The sequence below is a fragment of the Gymnoscopelus microlampas genome, assembly GCF_963454915.1.
Source record: "Gymnoscopelus microlampas genome assembly, chromosome: 9".
Taxonomy (NCBI): Eukaryota; Metazoa; Chordata; class Actinopteri; order Myctophiformes; family Myctophidae; genus Gymnoscopelus; species Gymnoscopelus microlampas.
Genome location: NC_139946.1, coordinates 55,964,501 through 55,982,000, shown reverse-complemented (window position 1 = coordinate 55,982,000; position 17,500 = coordinate 55,964,501). Strand labels below are relative to the sequence as shown.

The window sequence follows — 17,500 nt, the reverse complement described above, 5'->3', positions numbered from 1 at the left end:
GAGAACGACGTGGTTCTCACAACAACAGAGCAGCCACTGAATGAAGACGTGCCGCATAGCCTGCTTGATAATGTTGGCTGGGCAAATCAGAATCTGTAATGGATGCCGCCCCCCACGCGCGCGTTTGTCCCGTTGGGGGGGGGGGGGGGGCACGATGCGGTGCGGGTCACATGCGCGCGATTTTTTTAAATAATTAATTAAACGACTATAAAACAACTAACAACAACACACTCTACCAGCCTCCAATGGTGGAAAATAGCAGATCTACAAGCTCACAATGCCTTGTGCTTGTAGATCTGCTATTTTCACATGGTTACTGTATGTTTTATAATATTAATCGAAATCTACAAAGTAACTTGTAACTAAAGTTTTAAAATAAGTTTAAAAGTAAAATATTTGCCTCTGAGATATAGTGGAGTTACTGGAGTAGAAGTAAAAGTATTAAAAAATTGGAAATAGGCGTATTCGAGAGTCAAGTGCAAATACCTCAAAATTGTACTTAAGTACAGTTCTTGAGTACATGTACTTAAAGACGTTTACCAAAATCCATTTGAAAACATTTTTTTTCATTGATCTCAGGTCAAATATTGATGTGCGATTCAAATGCGATTAATTTAGATTAATTAATTACAAAGCCTCTAATTAATTAGATTAATTTTTTTAATCGAGTCCCAGCCCTAATCATAACATCATAGAAAAGGTAATAAAACTTTAGTCCAAAATTCTCCTTTAACAGCCAAGTAGAGAAGCTTACAGTTCAACTGAAGCAAACAGATGGTAAGCTGGAGGAGATCAACCATACACTGACAGAGAGAGACAATAAGCTAGGAGAGAAAGACAGCCAAGTAGAGAAGCTCACAGTTCAACTGAAGCAAAGAGAGAGTGAACTATCATTCCATATCCAAAAATATGTCTTAGTAGCCGTGTTTTTTCTACAGCTCTAAAACGATCTCCAATAAATGGTAAAAAAAAACACTGGCACTGGCTGTCCCATGTTTTAAAAAACCTCTGGCACTCAATGAGTTAACTAGGTGAGTCACTGGTCAGTGGGTTGTATCAATGAGTTAACTAGGTGAGTCACTGGTCAGTGGGTTGTATCAATGAGTTAACTAGGTGAGTCACTGGTCAGTGGGTTGTATCAATGAGTTAACTAGGTGAGTCACTGGTCAGTGGGTTGTATCAATGAGTTAACTAGGTGAGTCACTGGTCAGAGGGTTGTATCAATGAGTTAACTAGGTGAGTCACTGGTCAGAGGGTTGTATCAATGAGTTAACTAGGTGAGTCACTGGTCAGTGGGTTGTATCAATGAGTTAACTAGATGAGTCACTGGTCAGAGGGTTGTATCAATGAGTTAACTAGGTGAGTCACTGGTCAGAGGGTTGTATCAATGAGTTAACTAGGTGAGTCACTGGTCAGTGGGTTGTATCAATGAGTTAACTAGATGAGTCACTGGTCAGTGGGTTGTATCAATGAGTTAACTAGATGAGTCACTGGTCAGTGGGTTGTATCAATGAGTTAACTAGATGAGTCACTGGTCAGAGGGTTGTATCAATGAGTTAACTAGGTGAGTCACTGGTCAGAGGGTTGTATCAATGAGTTAACTAGATGAGTCACCATGGCTGGTCAGTGGGTTGTATCAATGAGTTAACTAGATGAGTCACCATGGCTGGTCAGTGGGTTGTATCAATGAGTTAACTAGGTGAGTCACTGGTCAGTGGGTTGTATCAATGAGTTAACTAGATGAGTCACTGGTCAGAGGGTTGTATCAATGAGTTAACTAGGTGAGTCACTGGTCAGAGGGTTGTATCAATGAGTTAACTAGATGAGTCACTGGTCAGAGGGTTGTATCAATGAGTTAACTAGATGAGTCACTGGTCAGAGGGTTGTATCAATGAGTTAACTAGATGAGTCACTGGTCAGTGGGTTGTATCAATGAGTTAACTAGATGAGTCACTGGTCAGAGGGTTGTATCAATGAGTTAACTAGATGAGTCACTGGTCAGAGGGTTGTATCAATGAGTTAACTAGATGAGTCACTGGTCAGTGGGTTGTATCAATGAGTTAACTAGGTGAGTCACTGGTCAGTGGGTTGTATCAATGTGTTAACTAGATGAGTCACTGGTCAGTGGGTTGTATCAATGAGTTAACTAGATGAGTCACTGGTCAGTGGGTTGTATCAATGAGTTAACTAGGTGAGTCACTGGTCAGTGGGTTGTATCAATGAGTTAACTAGATGAGTCACTGGTCAGTGGGTTGTATCAATGAGTTAACTAGGTGAGTCACTGGTCAGTGGGTTGTATCAATGTGTTAACTAGATGAGTCACTGGTCAGAGGGTTGTATCAATGAGTTAACTAGGTGAGTCACTGGTCAGAGGGTTGTATCAATGAGTTAACTAGGTGAGTCACTGGTCAGTGGGTTGTATCAATGAGTTAACTAGATGAGTCACTGGTCAGAGGGTTGTATCAATGAGTTAACTAGATGAGTCACTGGTCAGAGGGTTGTATCAATGAGTTAACTAGGTGAGTCACTGGTCAGAGGGTTGTATCAATGAGTTAACTAGATGAGTCACTGGTCAGAGGGTTGTATCAATGAGTTAACTAGGTGAGTCACCCTGGCTGGTCAGAGGGTTGTATCAATGAGTTAACTAGGTGAGTCACTGGTCAGAGGGTTGTATCAATGAGTTAACTAGATGAGTCACTGGTCAGAGGGTTGTATCAATGAGTTAACTAGGTGAGTCACCCTGGCTGGTCAGAGGGTTGTATCAATGAGTTAACTAGGTGAGTCACTGGTCAGAGGGTTGTATCAATGAGTTAACTAGATGAGTCACTGGTCAGAGGGTTGTATCAATGAGTTAACTAGGTGAGTCACTGGTCAGTGGGTTGTATCAATGAGTTAACTAGGTGAGTCACTGGTCAGTGGGTTGTATCAATGAGTTAACTAGGTGAGTCACTGGTCAGAGGGTTGTATCAATGAGTTAACTAGATGAGTCACTGGTCAGTGGGTTGTATCAATGAGTTAACTAGATGAGTCACTGGTCAGTGGGTTGTATCAATGAGTTAACTAGGTGAGTCACTGGTCAGTGGGTTGTATCAATGAGTTAACTAGATGAGTCACTGGTCAGAGGGTTGTATCAATGAGTTAACTAGATGAGTCACTGGTCAGAGGGTTGTATCAATGAGTTAACTAGATGAGTCACTGGTCAGAGGGTTGTATCAATGAGTTAACTAGATGAGTCACTGGTCAGTGGGTTGTATCAATGAGTTAACTAGATGAGTCACTGGTCAGTGGGTTGTATCAATGAGTTAACTAGATGAGTCACTGGTCAGAGGGTTGTATCAATGAGTTAACTAGGTGAGTCACTGGTCAGTGGGTTGTATCAATGAGTTAACTAGGTGAGTCACTGGTCAGTGGGTTGTATCAATGAGTTAACTAGGTGAGTCACTGGTCAGAGGGTTGTATCAATGAGTTAACTAGATGAGTCACTGGTCAGTGGGTTGTATCAATGAGTTAACTAGATGAGTCACTGGTCAGAGGGTTGTATCAATGAGTTAACTAGATGAGTCACTGGTCAGAGGGTTGTATCAATGAGTTAACTAGGTGAGTCACTGGTCAGAGGGTTGTATCAATGAGTTAACTAGGTGAGTCACTGGTCAGTGGGTTGTATCAATGAGTTAACTAGATGAGTCACTGGTCAGTGGGTTGTATCAATGAGTTAACTAGATGAGTCACTGGTCAGAAGGTTGTATCAATGAGTTAACTAGATGAGTCACTGGTCAGAGGGTTGTATCAATGAGTTAACTAGGTGAGTCACTGGTCAGAGGGTTGTATCAATGAGTTAACTAGGTGAGTCACTGGTCAGAGGGTTGTATCAATGAGTTAACTAGGTGAGTCACTGGTCAGTGGGTTGTATCAATGAGTTAACTAGATGAGTCACTGGTCAGAGGGTTGTATCAATGTGTTAACTAGATGAGTCACTGGTCAGTGGGTTGTATCAATGAGTTAACTAGATGAGTCACTGGTCAGTGGGTTGTATCAATGAGTTAACTAGGTGAGTCACTGGTCAGAGGGTTGTATCAATGAGTTAACTAGGTGAGTCACTGGTCAGTGGGTTGTATCAATGAGTTAACTAGATGAGTCACTGGTCAGTGGGTTGTATCAATGAGTTAACTAGATGAGTCACTGGTCAGTGGGTTGTATCAATGAGTTAACTAGATGAGTCACTGGTCAGTGGGTTGTATCAATGAGTTAACTAGATGAGTCACTGGTCAGTGGGTTGTATCAATGAGTTAACTAGATGAGTCACTGGTCAGTGGGTTGTATCAATGAGTTAACTAGGTGAGTCACTGGTCAGTGGGTTGTATCAATGAGTTAACTAGATGAGTCACTGGTCAGAGGGTTGTATCAATGAGTTAACTAGGTGAGTCACTGGTCAGAGGGTTGTATCAATGAGTTAACTAGATGAGTCACTGGTCAGTGGGTTGTATCAATGAGTTAACTAGATGAGTCACTGGTCAGAGGGTTGTATCAATGAGTTAACTAGATGAGTCACTGGTCAGTGGGTTGTATCAATGAGTTAACTAGATGAGTCACTGGTCAGAGGGTTGTATCAATGAGTTAACTAGATGAGTCACTGGTCAGTGGGTTGTATCAATGAGTTAACTAGATGAGTCACTGGTCAGAGGGTTGTATCAATGAGTTAACTAGGTGAGTCACTGGTCAGAGGGTTGTATCAATGAGTTAACTAGATGAGTCACTGGTCAGTGGGTTGTATCAATGAGTTAACTAGATGAGTCACTGGTCAGAGGGTTGTATCAATGAGTTAACTAGGTGAGTCACTGGTCAGAGGGTTGTATCAATGAGTTAACTAGATGAGTCACTGGTCAGAGGGTTGTATCAATGAGTTAACTAGGTGAGTCACTGGTCAGTGGGTTGTATCAATGAGTTAACTAGATGAGTCACTGGTCAGAGGGTTGTATCAATGAGTTAACTAGGTGAGTCACTGGTCAGTGGGTTGTATCAATGAGTTAACTAGGTGAGTCACTGGTCAGTGGGTTGTATCAATGAGTTAACTAGATGAGTCACTGGTCAGTGGGTTGTATCAATGAGTTAACTAGGTGAGTCACTGGTCAGTGGGTTGTATCAATGAGTTAACTAGGTGAGTCACTGGTCAGTGGGTTGTATCAATGAGTTAACTAGGTGAGTCACTGGTCAGTGGGTTGTATCAATGAGTTAACTAGATGAGTCACTGGTCAGTGGGTTGTATCAATGAGTTAACTAGGTGAGTCACTGGTCAGAGGGTTGTATCAATGAGTTAACTAGATGAGTCACTGGTCAGTGGGTTGTATCAATGAGTTAACTAGGTGAGTCACTGGTCAGAGGGTTGTATCAATGAGTTAACTAGGTGAGTCACTGGTCAGAGGGTTGTATCAATGAGTTAACTAGATGAGTCACTGGTCAGTGGGTTGTATCAATGAGTTAACTAGATGAGTCACTGGTCAGTGGGTTGTATCAATGAGTTAACTAGATGAGTCACTGGTCAGTGGGTTGTATCAATGAGTTAACTAGATGAGTCACTGGTCAGAGGGTTGTATCAATGAGTTAACTAGGTGAGTCACTGGTCAGAGGGTTGTATCAATGAGTTAACTAGGTGAGTCACTGGTCAGAGGGTTGTATCAATGAGTTAACTAGATGAGTCACTGGTCAGAGGGTTGTATCAATGAGTTAACTAGATGAGTCACTGGTCAGAGGGTTGTATCAATGAGTTAACTAGGTGAGTCACTGGTCAGAGGGTTGTATCAATGAGTTAACTAGGTGAGTCACTGGTCAGAGGGTTGTATCAATGAGTTAACTAGGTGAGTCACCCTGGCTGGTCAGAGGGTTGTATCAATGAGTTAACTAGATGAGTCACTGGTCAGTGGGTTGTATCAATGAGTTAACTAGGTGAGTCACTGGTCAGTGGGTTGTATCAATGAGTTAACTAGGTGAGTCACCCTGGCTGGTCAGAGGGTTGTATCAATGAGTTAACTAGATGAGTCACTGGTCAGTGGGTTGTATCAATGAGTTAACTAGGTGAGTCACTGGTCAGTGGGTTGTATCAATGAGTTAACTAGATGAGTCACTGGTCAGTGGGTTGTATCAATGAGTTAACTAGGTGAGTCACTGGTCAGTGGGTTGTATCAATGAGTTAACTAGGTGAGTCACCCTGGCTGGTCAGAGGGTTGTATCCGATGATAGAGATGCCCAGACTCTGTCCTTCTTTCTTGGTCAGTGGAACCTCATGGATCTCATATCCATCCAGGTTGGGCTGGAAACACACACACACACACACACACACACACACACACACACACACACACACACACACACACACACACACACACACACACACACACACACACACACACACACACACACACACACACACACACACACACACACACACACACACAGACAGACAGACAGACACACAGACACACGTTTACATGGCTGTCATGTTGGATACAGCACATAATCAAGCAGCGCAGGTTGATATGAGCAGCAGGTGCTCTGAGTCTTTGATTTAAGCAATATTACACGAGAAGATGTGCTTTACCGTCATTATTGGCACACCAGTGATGCGGTCAGGAACGAGGCGAAGCAGAGTTCCGCGAGCATCACTGAAGTGCCAATAATGTAGGTAAAACACACCCTCTCGTGTAATATTGCGATTATACAACACTTACCAACAAAACACATCCAAATGTATTCATATTGTGGGGCAATTCATAATAAAAATGTTTCGCTATTATCCGTTTCCCTGTAAAGAGAAGAGTTTATTTGACTGAGACATTAAATAGTCCCTGTAGCAGCGCTCTCCGGCACCGTCTCATCAACACAGCTGATTCCAGTAGGCTATATGCGCCGTCGTATGACCATGCCACGTGGCCAAAATAACGGATCTACAAGCTGACAACGCCTCGCGATGGCGACGCGTTGTGAACTTGTAGATCGGCTATTTTCGCCGTGCTGTTTGTTTTCCCACCGTGATAAAAGATAGCAGATCTACAAGCTCAAAACGTGTCGCACTGTGATGAGTTTTGAGCTTGTAGATCTGCTATTTTTGCGTGACATAGAATGGCCCGCCAGTATATGCATCGTGTCCCTCTGGAGTGACTGTGGAAATATAGTGGTCCTCTGCATCATAAAAGTTGCATCACCCAACTTCAGTACTTTTACTTCTACTCCACTACATCTCAGAGGCAAACATTGTACTTTTACTCCACTACAATTATCTGAAAACGTTGGTTACTTTGTAGATTTTTATTATTACAAAACACACATTAAAAGGTAGGGTAAGTGATTTGCTTTGGTTAAAATAAGTGTTAAATAGCTCTATATTATGATAGTACTCATTGCTATAGAGTGTTTGTTCAGTAAAAGGAGTCTCCTTGTCTCTCCAGCTCTTTATTAAACAGAAAATGCATTTTCGTTTCAGTTTCAGTTTAATTTCCAATTTTATCCAATCAGGATAGAGAACTCAATCATGATACAGATTAAACAAGTGAAATTGGAAGTGATGACACTAAGAAATGAGCAGACACAATTGGAACTGGAACACTACACAAATGAAGCTTAAAAATGGGTACTTTCTCCTGATTGGCTGAGATTTTGACACCTACCGAAAAATGTATTTTCTGTTTATTAAAGAGCTGGAGAGACAGGGAGACTCCTGTTACTGAACAAACACTCTATAGCAATGATTACTATCACAATATAGTGCTTTAACCTTTTAACAAAATACTTTTTGTTTTAACCCAAAAATATCACTTACCCTACCTTTAACCACTTCAGTCCTATATACATTTCGGCCTTTTGAAAATAGCAGATCTACAAGCTCACAATGCGACGCATTGTGAGCTTGTAGATCTGCTATTTTCAATATATTTTCAATATATTTTTTAAAATGTGTTTATATTTTTAATTACAGCGTGCACGTGTGTGTGTGTGTGTGTGTGTGTGTGTGTGTGTGTGTGTGTGTGTGTGTGTGTGTGTGTGTGTGTGTGTGTGTATGTGTGTGTGTGTGTGTGTGTGTGTGTGCATGTACTCACTGTCTTGCTGGCTCTGCGTTGGGGGGGCCGTCGCGTGTCGGGGGGGGGCTGCTGGGGCAGCTGGGGGGCGGGCAGAGGGGCGGAGCCGGGCGGGTAGAGGAGGGTGGAGACGGGGGCGGAGCTCGGAGGCGTGGGCGGCGGCGCGGGGGCGGAGCCTCTCTGGAGGAGGAGGAGGCGTGGCTCGCGGGCGATCAGCATGCGGACGCGCGGGCCACACCCCTGAAGCACCTTCACCACCTGCTCACTGGCCAGCCCCGTGGTGGGCGTGTCCCCGATGCACAGGATGTGGTCGCCCGTCCTCAGCCGGCCGTCCTGATTGGATGATGGGGGGGAGGAATCGATGACATCATTGTCACGTGACAGGTTTACAGTTTGTTAAATTATTCGTGGTACATAAAGTACCACGAATAAATTACTTCATATTATTATTATTGTATTTATGTAAATACACTGGTGTAAAGTAACTAAGTACATTTACTCAAGCACTGTACTGAAGTACAATGTTGAGGTACTTTTACTTTACTGGGGTATTCCCAGTTTTCAGTACTTTTACTTTTCAGTTACTAGCTACTTTACAGATATAAATGATTACATTATAAAACATACATTAACCACTTCAGCCCTATTGTATACATAGGCTACTTAAGCAATATTACACGAGAGGGTGTGCTTTACCGTCATTATTGGCACGCCAGTGATGTGGTCAGGAACGAGGCGGAGCAGAGTTCCGCCAGCATCACTGAAGTGCCAATAATGTCGGTAAAGCACACCCTTGAGTGTAATATTGTGATTATACAACAGTTACCAACAAAACACATCCACATGTATTCATATTGTGGGGCAATTCATAATAAAAATGTTTCGCTATTATCCGTTTCCCTGTAAAGAGAAGAGTTTTTGACTGAGACATTAAATAGTCCCTGTAGCAGTGCTTTGAGGCACCGTCTCATCAACACAGCTGAGATATCAATGCTTGCGCAGTGGAATGAACTCCAGTAGGCTATATGCTCCGTCGTACGACCGTGTCACGTGGCCAAAATAACTGATCTACAAGCTGACAACACGTCGCGATGGCGACGTGTTGTGAACTTGTATATCGGCTATTTTCGCCGTGCGATACCTGGCGACGCGTTGTGAACTTCGGCTTCGGCTATGTTCACCATGCTGTTTGTTTTCGTCTGTTTGTTTTCCCACCATGGGACATAACAGCGTGACGTCACAGCACAGCTGTGCCATATATGGTCTAATCAGGTGCGGACTGCAGTGCGGAGTGATTTATTAATGTGATTAGGCCCGTGCTATCATGCTGGTTTGAAGCACGGCTAGATAGCTATTTCAACCAATCAGATTGCTTGGTCGGAACTACCATTTGTATAATTGAAAATAGAAGATCTACAAGCTTACAACGCGTCGCATCGTGACGCGTTGTAAGCTTGTAGATCTGCTATTTTCAAACATTGTAGTACTTTTTTTTTTACTTAACCCTGCAAGGCCCAGATTCTTTTCAAGTTGTGATGATTCCTGGCTCTGTGGGGGGTATTTATATGCAAATATCCTGGCCAAAGGCATTGTAAGACTAAACAATAGGACCCAATGAGGATTTAGAGGTGAAAAAAATAAAAAATAACAGAAAAGAAAAATGATTTAAACTCATTTCTTTATAAAACATACATGTGATCGTGCGATCACACTGGGCCTTGCAGGGTTAAGTCAAACATTTGAGTACTTTTTCCACCGCTGCATTTAACCACCTAAACCCTCAATACTAGATGATGATTGGTGAGTATGTGTACCTTGTCAGCCACACTGTGAGGAACCAGGGTTCTGTTGTCTTACCCTGTGAGCCACACTGTGAGGAACCAGGGTTCTGTTGTCTTACCCTGTGAGCCACACTGTGAGGAACCAGGGTTCTGTTGTCTTACCCTGTGAGCCACACTGTGAGGAACCAGGGTTCTGTTGTCTTACCCTGTGAGCCACACTGTGAGGAACCAGGGTTCTGTTGTCTTACCCTGTGAGCCACACTGTGAGGAACCAGGGTTCTGTTGTCTTACCCTGTGAGCCACACTGTGAGGAACCAGGGTTCTGTTGTCTTACCCTGTGAGCCACACTGTGAGGAACCAGGGTTCTGTTGTCTTACCCTGTGAGCCACACTGTGAGGAACCAGGGTTCTGATGTCTTACCTTGTGAGCCACACTGTGAGGAACCAGGGTTCTGTTATCTTACCCTGTGAGCCACACTGTGAGGAACCAGGGTTCTGTTGTCTTACCTTGTGAGCCACACTGTGAGGAACCAGGGTTCTGTTGTCTTACCTTGTGAGCCACACTGTGAGGAACCAGGGTTCTGTTGTCTTACCTTGTGAGCCACACTGTGAGGAACCAGGGTTCTGTTGTCTTACCCTGTGAGCCACACTGTGAGGAACCAGGGTTCTGTTGTCTTACCCTGTGAGCCACACTGTGAGGAACCAGGGTTCTGATGTCTTACCTTGTGAGCCACACTGTGAGGAACCAGGGTTCTGTTGTCTTACCTTGTGAGCCACACTGTGAGGAACCAGGGTTCTGATGTCTTACCTTGTGAGCCACACTGTGAGGAACCAGGGTTCTGTTGTCTTACCCTGTGAGCCACACTGTGAGGAACCAGGGTTCTGTTATCTTACCTTGTGAGCCACACTGTGAGGAACCAGGGTTCTGTTGTCTTACCTTGTGAGCCACACTGTGAGGAACCAGGGTTCTGACCACCACTCCTGTTGTCTTCCCTCCAACAATACCAAAGCCCAGACCTGATCCATCGTTTAACAGCTCTATCTCCTCCACATGACCCCAGTCCTCCTGCACACAGAGAGACAGGTAGACAGACAGACAGACAGGCAGACAGACAGGCAGACAGACAGACAGACAGACAGGCAGACAGACAGACAGACAGGCAGAGAGATAGACAGACAGGCAGAGAGACAGACAGGCAGAGAGATTTTATTAGTTTTTGTCTCATTCCTAAGTTCCAATAATTTGATGACCGGCAGCGGTTCCGGTAGGAGACACAAAGAGTCTCTTTTGCGTCTCCTACCGGAACCGCTGCCTACCGGAGCCGCTGCCTACCGGAGCCGCTGCCTACCGGTCCTCACATTATTGACAAAATTAATGACAAAACAATATCCAAGAATTCATGTCTCCATGGGGTGACAAATCCATAGAGAAAAAACAACAACTTTTGGGGTGAACTATCCCTTTAAATACCATTCCCAAAAGTGGTTAAAGAACGTTAAAGCAATACTGTGGTCTGAGAGACACTCTCTGTCTTTATGAATGGACTGTAATCACCTCTCTGTGTGTGTGTGTGTGTGTGTGTGTGTGTGTGTGTGTGTGTGTGTGTGTGTGTGTGTGTGTGTGTGTGTGTGTGTGTGTGTGTGTGTGTGTGTGTGTGTGTGTGTGTGTTATTACAGTGTTACTATCAGATCTCATTAAAGTTCACAGTAGTAGCAGCAGTGCAGTGTGGCTGTGTACCTGGATGCTGATAACAGAGAGAGAGTGGTGTGTGTGTGTGTGTGTGTGTGTGTGTGTGTGTGTGTGTGTGTGTGTGTGTGTGTGTGTGTGTGTGTGTGTGTGTGTGTGTGTGTGTGTGTGTGTGTGTGTGTGTGTGTGTGTGTGTGTGCGTGCGCGCGTGTGTACCAGGACATGAGGGACTACACACAAACGTCCCTGGGACCAATTTACTGAGCTGGAGTTTCCACATGAAATCTAAAGTCTGCATCTTCACTAATAACTACAAGTAAGACGCGCGAACGCTGGAAGTGAACGCAGCTCGAAAATATTGTGTATTTACGTACTTGTAATCTGTGTTATTTCACCGTGATGGGGAGAGCGTAGAGAGAAAGTCACGTGACTGCCTAGATGACTGAGTTCCTAGTCATCTATGCACGGAATTGCCGTTTGTCAATCCGTGCTATTTCACCGTGTTTGGGGGTTAGAACATTGACATTTTGTGCGTGCGTGCGTGCGTGCGTGCGTGCGTGCGTGCGTGCGTGCGTGCGTGCGTGCGTGTGTGTGTGTGTTTTGACTGTATATATGCTATATTTCAGCCACACTGTAGTGCACTCTGACGGCTGCACACAGACAGACACACACACGGACACATAAGCCGAGCAGGGTTTCATAGTAAGCTCCACTTGGGCGGAGGCACGCCTCTTCCGCTTTCGCAAATGGTAACACTAATAACAAAGACACAGCCAGGCTACAAACTACAAACTACTACTACTAGTCCATACCCAGTACAAACTACTGGTACTAGTCCATACCCTAATAACAAAGACACAGCCAGGCTACACACTACAAACTACTACTACTAGTCCATACCCAGTACAAACTACTGCTACGCAGGCAAAAGTATTTGCAAACTTGGGGTTATACACAGTAGGCTGTATGCTCTTAGTGAAACGTGCAAGCGTGCACGTCCCCTGGCGTCGTGAACACACACACACACACACCCGCAGGACCCACATCCACAGTGCACACACACACACACACACACACACACACACACACACACAACCGTAATAATGTGTTGTTAGTGTGCACGGCGGATCCGTCTATTACATCTTCTTCTGTGGTCATGACCCATTACACTACATGATATAAACACCTCTATCCAAGCACCACCGAAGAAGAGTACACTCAGAAATCACGTGACCACAACAACAGAAATCTACCTTTCATGTTACAGCAGAGGTCTTCAACAGGGGGTCCGGGAACCCCTAGGGGGGTCCTCAGAGTCACTACAGGGGGTCAGCCGAATCTTTGTGTGATTTTTACATTAACCACTTCAACCAAGCATCCCTATTCTGAGGAGAAAATAGCAGATCTACAAGCACACAACGCCTCGAGCTGCGAGGCGTTGTGTGCTTGTAGATCTGCTATTTTCGGCAAAGTGGTTTAGTATAGGGGGGAAAAGAGCAGGCTAAGTACAGAGTGAAAGGTCAGGTTTACTAAGTATTGTTTAAGTTCATGGTTAAATGTCTGGAAATACACATTAACATGAATCCAACGTGATAGTGCTGTGAAACAAGTCTATGAAGCTGCCTATGAAATCTATGAAAAAATTAATATTCAATACAATATATAATGGGGGTCCCTGCTTTATGTCGCTCTCAGCCAAGGGGTCCTTGGCCTGAAAACGTTGAAGACCCCCGTGTTACAGGATTTATAAAAGTATTTTTTTCTTGTCTTTCTGTAGTTTTTCTGCTGTTTATCCAAAAACAAGCCACATTCAAACGGCCATAGCTCTGGGATGGAGGACCGCGGCCGGACAGTTTTTCCCCCCATGAGTCTACTGGACCCCCGTGTGTGTAATGAACTGATCTCTGTGAGGACGGAGGTCATGGACAATATTACATGATTTTTCACAGGTTCAGTAAAAACGCCGTTTACGCTGTCAAGGGGACAGATGAATGAATGCATTATTCTTTGTTAAATTAAGTTAATTAATTCATGGCAGTGAAAGAGTTAAGTCCATCGCTTCTGGTTGGAAGATCCACAGGAAACAAACTTCACATATAGGTGGTTGTAACACAACACACACACACACACACACACACACACACACACACACACACACACACACACACACACACACACACACACACACACACAGAGTGTGTGACAGTTGGAGGTCAGTGAGGACTTGTATAACATGATGCAGGTAAAGTCATTTAAATGTCCTACAATGTCTGTTATATAATCTACTGTTGTACGCCCCCCTCTCTCTCTCTCTCTCATTTCCAGATTGTTCCCGTCTTGTTGACAGTCATTGATTATGTTGTGCTCTCAGACTTAAATACATATTGTCAGTGTGTGTGTGTGTGTGTGTGTGTGTGTGTGTGTGTGTGTGTGTGTGTGTGTGTGTGTGTGTGTGTGTGTGTGTGTGTGTGTGTGTGTGTGTGTGTGTGTCAGAGTGAGTGTGTGCCAGCGCTGCACTAAACTGATTCCCTTTTAAAGAACACACAACAAACGCGCGCGCGCACACGCACACACACACACACACACACACACACACACACGCACACACACGCACACACAAATCATACAGTCAATGTCAACAGCCAGTACAACTCAAAGTGACTGCAGCACTATGAGGAGTACTTACTATAAGTATTTACTATGAGGAGTACTTCCTATGAGGAGTACTTACTATAAGTATTTACTATGAGGAGTACTTCCTATGAGTACTTACTATAAGTATTTACTATTTCGTACCTTTTTCAAGAAGTCAGTAGTCACAGAATATTTATCTCCAGTATGATGGATCCCCTGATGGTTGCTAATCACTGAGGGTTTCACTGAGCTTCAACAAAGACAGAAAAATGTCACGGCGACCCCCCGTTGGCTTGTTATAGGCCTTTGAATATAGCATGTCTCGTCAAAAATGCAGGAAAAAAATAGAAAAAGTGCTCCTCGGAGCACAGGTCTCCGCCAGGTCAGGTAGGTTATTGTGGCCTCCTGGTGGCGCTATAACAGGCCAATGTGAAACGGGTGGCATTTCTTCCTCGGTCTAGTGGGAATGTGCGTGCACATTTTCACGGAAATGGCATGCTGCGTTCATGATTTGAGACATTTTGTTCAAAACGGACCAATCCTGCAAACTTTGGAAGCCAACCTTAGCCAATCAGGATGCAATATGAAATATCGGACAGATCCGTGTTGATCACATGACTATAGATGTGTGAATGTAATTCTTCTTACCGTGTTGGGGGTGGGGGGCGTGGCCTGTGGCGGTGATGGTGACGCAGGGTGTTGGGGGCGGGCCCTGGCCACCACTAGCTCCACCCACTCGTCGGCAGTGTTCTGGAGCAGGCTGACGGCAGACTGCTGGTCCACACGCCGACCGTTGACCACCAACACCTGATCCCCCACCTGGAGACCACCGTCCCTACACGCACACGCACACGCACACGCACACGCACACGCACACACACACACACACACAGTCATTTTTGAGGGAAGTATTTTCGGGCAACCACACACAGTTTTGGCGGCACACACTCGAGCCATAATTATGTCAAATGGACCAACTTCATGGAGAATCGTGTGCTTCCATTTTGCTAAGAGAAACGTTGTATAGTTTAACTCACTGAGTGCCATTAACGTGTTTCACGTGTTTTACCGCTATTGACCCAATGTTATTCTCGATAGAGACATTACTTTATGAAACTGGGGATGAACGAGTAACGTCAGGACTTCGGTGGTCTATTGTGTAGTAGTGTGTAGTAGTGTGTAGTAGTCCATACCTGTGTGCAACACCTCCAGGTTGGATGTGTTTGATGAAAACTCCCTGGTGGGCGGGGCTTCCTCCGGGGTGGGAGGAGCTTGCTTCAGGACTCAGACCAATCACACTGAAGCCCAGGCCTCCATGCGCCGGTCTGCACAGTCTGACGGCCTCTGTGTCCCGCCCCTAAAAAACACACACACACACACACACACACACACACACACACACACACACACACACACACACACACACACACACACACACACACACACACACACACACACACACACACACACACACACACACACACACACACACACACACACACACACACACACACATTTTAACCATTTATTTATGTCCACACAAAGGAGAGTATACAGGGACACAAATATTAAAGGTGCAGTGAGATTACATCACAAAATCATGGAATACGTCTTCATGATACAATAAGCATGTCACTCAGTTCCTCTATGGGTATAAGTAACAGCGTCTCCGCCATATGTGGCGGCTGCCAATTATAGCAGAAATAGAACAATACTTTGCCAGCCTTTTTGCCTCCTTTTTGGGCATCCTAAGTTGTTGGAACCCTCTAACAACCAGTCTGTGTGTATGTCCTAGGCTGCCAAATATAAAAACAAATAGTCTGCACCTATAGCCCAGCTCTGAGATGGTATGTAGAAGTGGTTGGTATTTAATGACCGCATAAAGGCTTCCTCTAGGCTAAGGTCAAAGGTGCAGGCTATCTCTAATACAAACACCTCTCTGGACTCTTCATCAACCACAACAACATCTGGTGTATTAGCTGTCAAAGATGTAAATATGTCTGGGTTATCACAGAGATGAAACATGGATGAAATGACACACACACACACACACACACACACACACACACACACACACACACACACACACACACACACACACACACACAACACACACACACACACAACACACACACACACACACACACACGACACTTCAACACTAGCCTCGATCTCCAGGCTTTTATTTTTAGTGGCGCTAGCCGCTCTATACCTTTAGGTATAGAGCGGATATTAGCCCTCTATACCTGGCTTTTGCGTCAACGTTCTGATTGGTCAGACACGTCAACAAAGTGATTGGTCAAGCTTCACGTGACACGTGGCTATAAACACATTATAAACACTTATTGATGACAAAATGTATCAAAGGCGCCGCTACCTTCACACAGGTGTGATTTTTTTGTTTAGCTCAAAAATAAAAGCCTGGACCACCATGTTGATGTTCCCGGAATAGGAAGCGTTTCATTTCCCCAACCAACCAGAGTGCAGTGGGCGTCGCTCAAAATGTTGTGACGTCACAGGGCTCTCATGATGCACGATGGGATCTCACGTAGTTTTTCACCGGAAATTTTGAACCCGCCCCTCTAGTCCAGATATCAGACACACTAGGGCATTGGTTCTCAAAGTGGGGTACGGGGACCCCCAGGGGTAAATGAGGCGGTTCCAGGGGGTCCCCAGCTAAATGATGGACAGGGACCAGATGGACCCTTATGGGTCTGTAACTCTGAGAGTGTACAAATGTAACCAAATGGACCCTAACGGGTCCATTTGGTTACATTTGTACACTCTCAGAGTTAAATTAACTTTGATTTTACAATATGAATTGGGGTCCCAGAGACATACATGCCATTAAATGGGGGTCCGTAGCCCTAATGCATGTCAAACTGGGGGTCCTTGAAATTAAAATGGTTGAAATCACTGCTAGAGAGCCGTAAAAATCTTCTCTTATGGGGGTCCCTGGCTTATCTTTTCAAATGGGGGTCCGCGGTCTAATAAGTGTCTATTTGGGGGTCCTTGGCACGAAGAAGTTTGAGAACCACTGCGCTAGGGCAGTCTACTTCAACACTAACTCTGGGGGGAGCCCGGGATCGAACTGGGACCGCTTTGAACTGTCCTCCTCTGATACCAATGCATAATGCAACATTATCTTCATGTCATGAAGAGGAGGTTGAAAATGAAGTGAAGTGTGACTTTAAGCCTTTAATACATCGTCCTACAGTAAATAAAGCAAACAGACGATGTATAAGCTCACAGCGTGTCACACTGCGCTTAGATTTTGTAGATCGCCTATTTTGGCAATTTTACAACGTTTTTGCTGATAACGATATGCCCCAA

At 44.5% G+C, this 17,500-nt stretch overlaps 1 protein-coding gene across 1 annotated transcript in view; it reads right to left on the bottom strand.

Moving 5' to 3' along the window:
* The window catches only part of patj (PATJ crumbs cell polarity complex component), a 164,908-nt gene that overhangs the window by 134,219 nt on the left and 13,189 nt on the right, over window positions 1-17,500 (bottom strand). The window contains exons 5-9 of the mRNA XM_084066804.1: window positions 15,361-15,524; window positions 14,816-15,002; window positions 10,784-10,912; window positions 8,088-8,399; window positions 6,202-6,304 (exon numbers count right to left, since the gene is read on the bottom strand). Of these exons, the coding sequence (XP_083922930.1) occupies window positions 6,202-6,304; window positions 8,088-8,399; window positions 10,784-10,912; window positions 14,816-15,002; window positions 15,361-15,524 (895 nt within the window). The remainder of the gene's footprint in view (window positions 1-6,201; window positions 6,305-8,087; window positions 8,400-10,783; window positions 10,913-14,815; window positions 15,003-15,360; window positions 15,525-17,500) is intronic.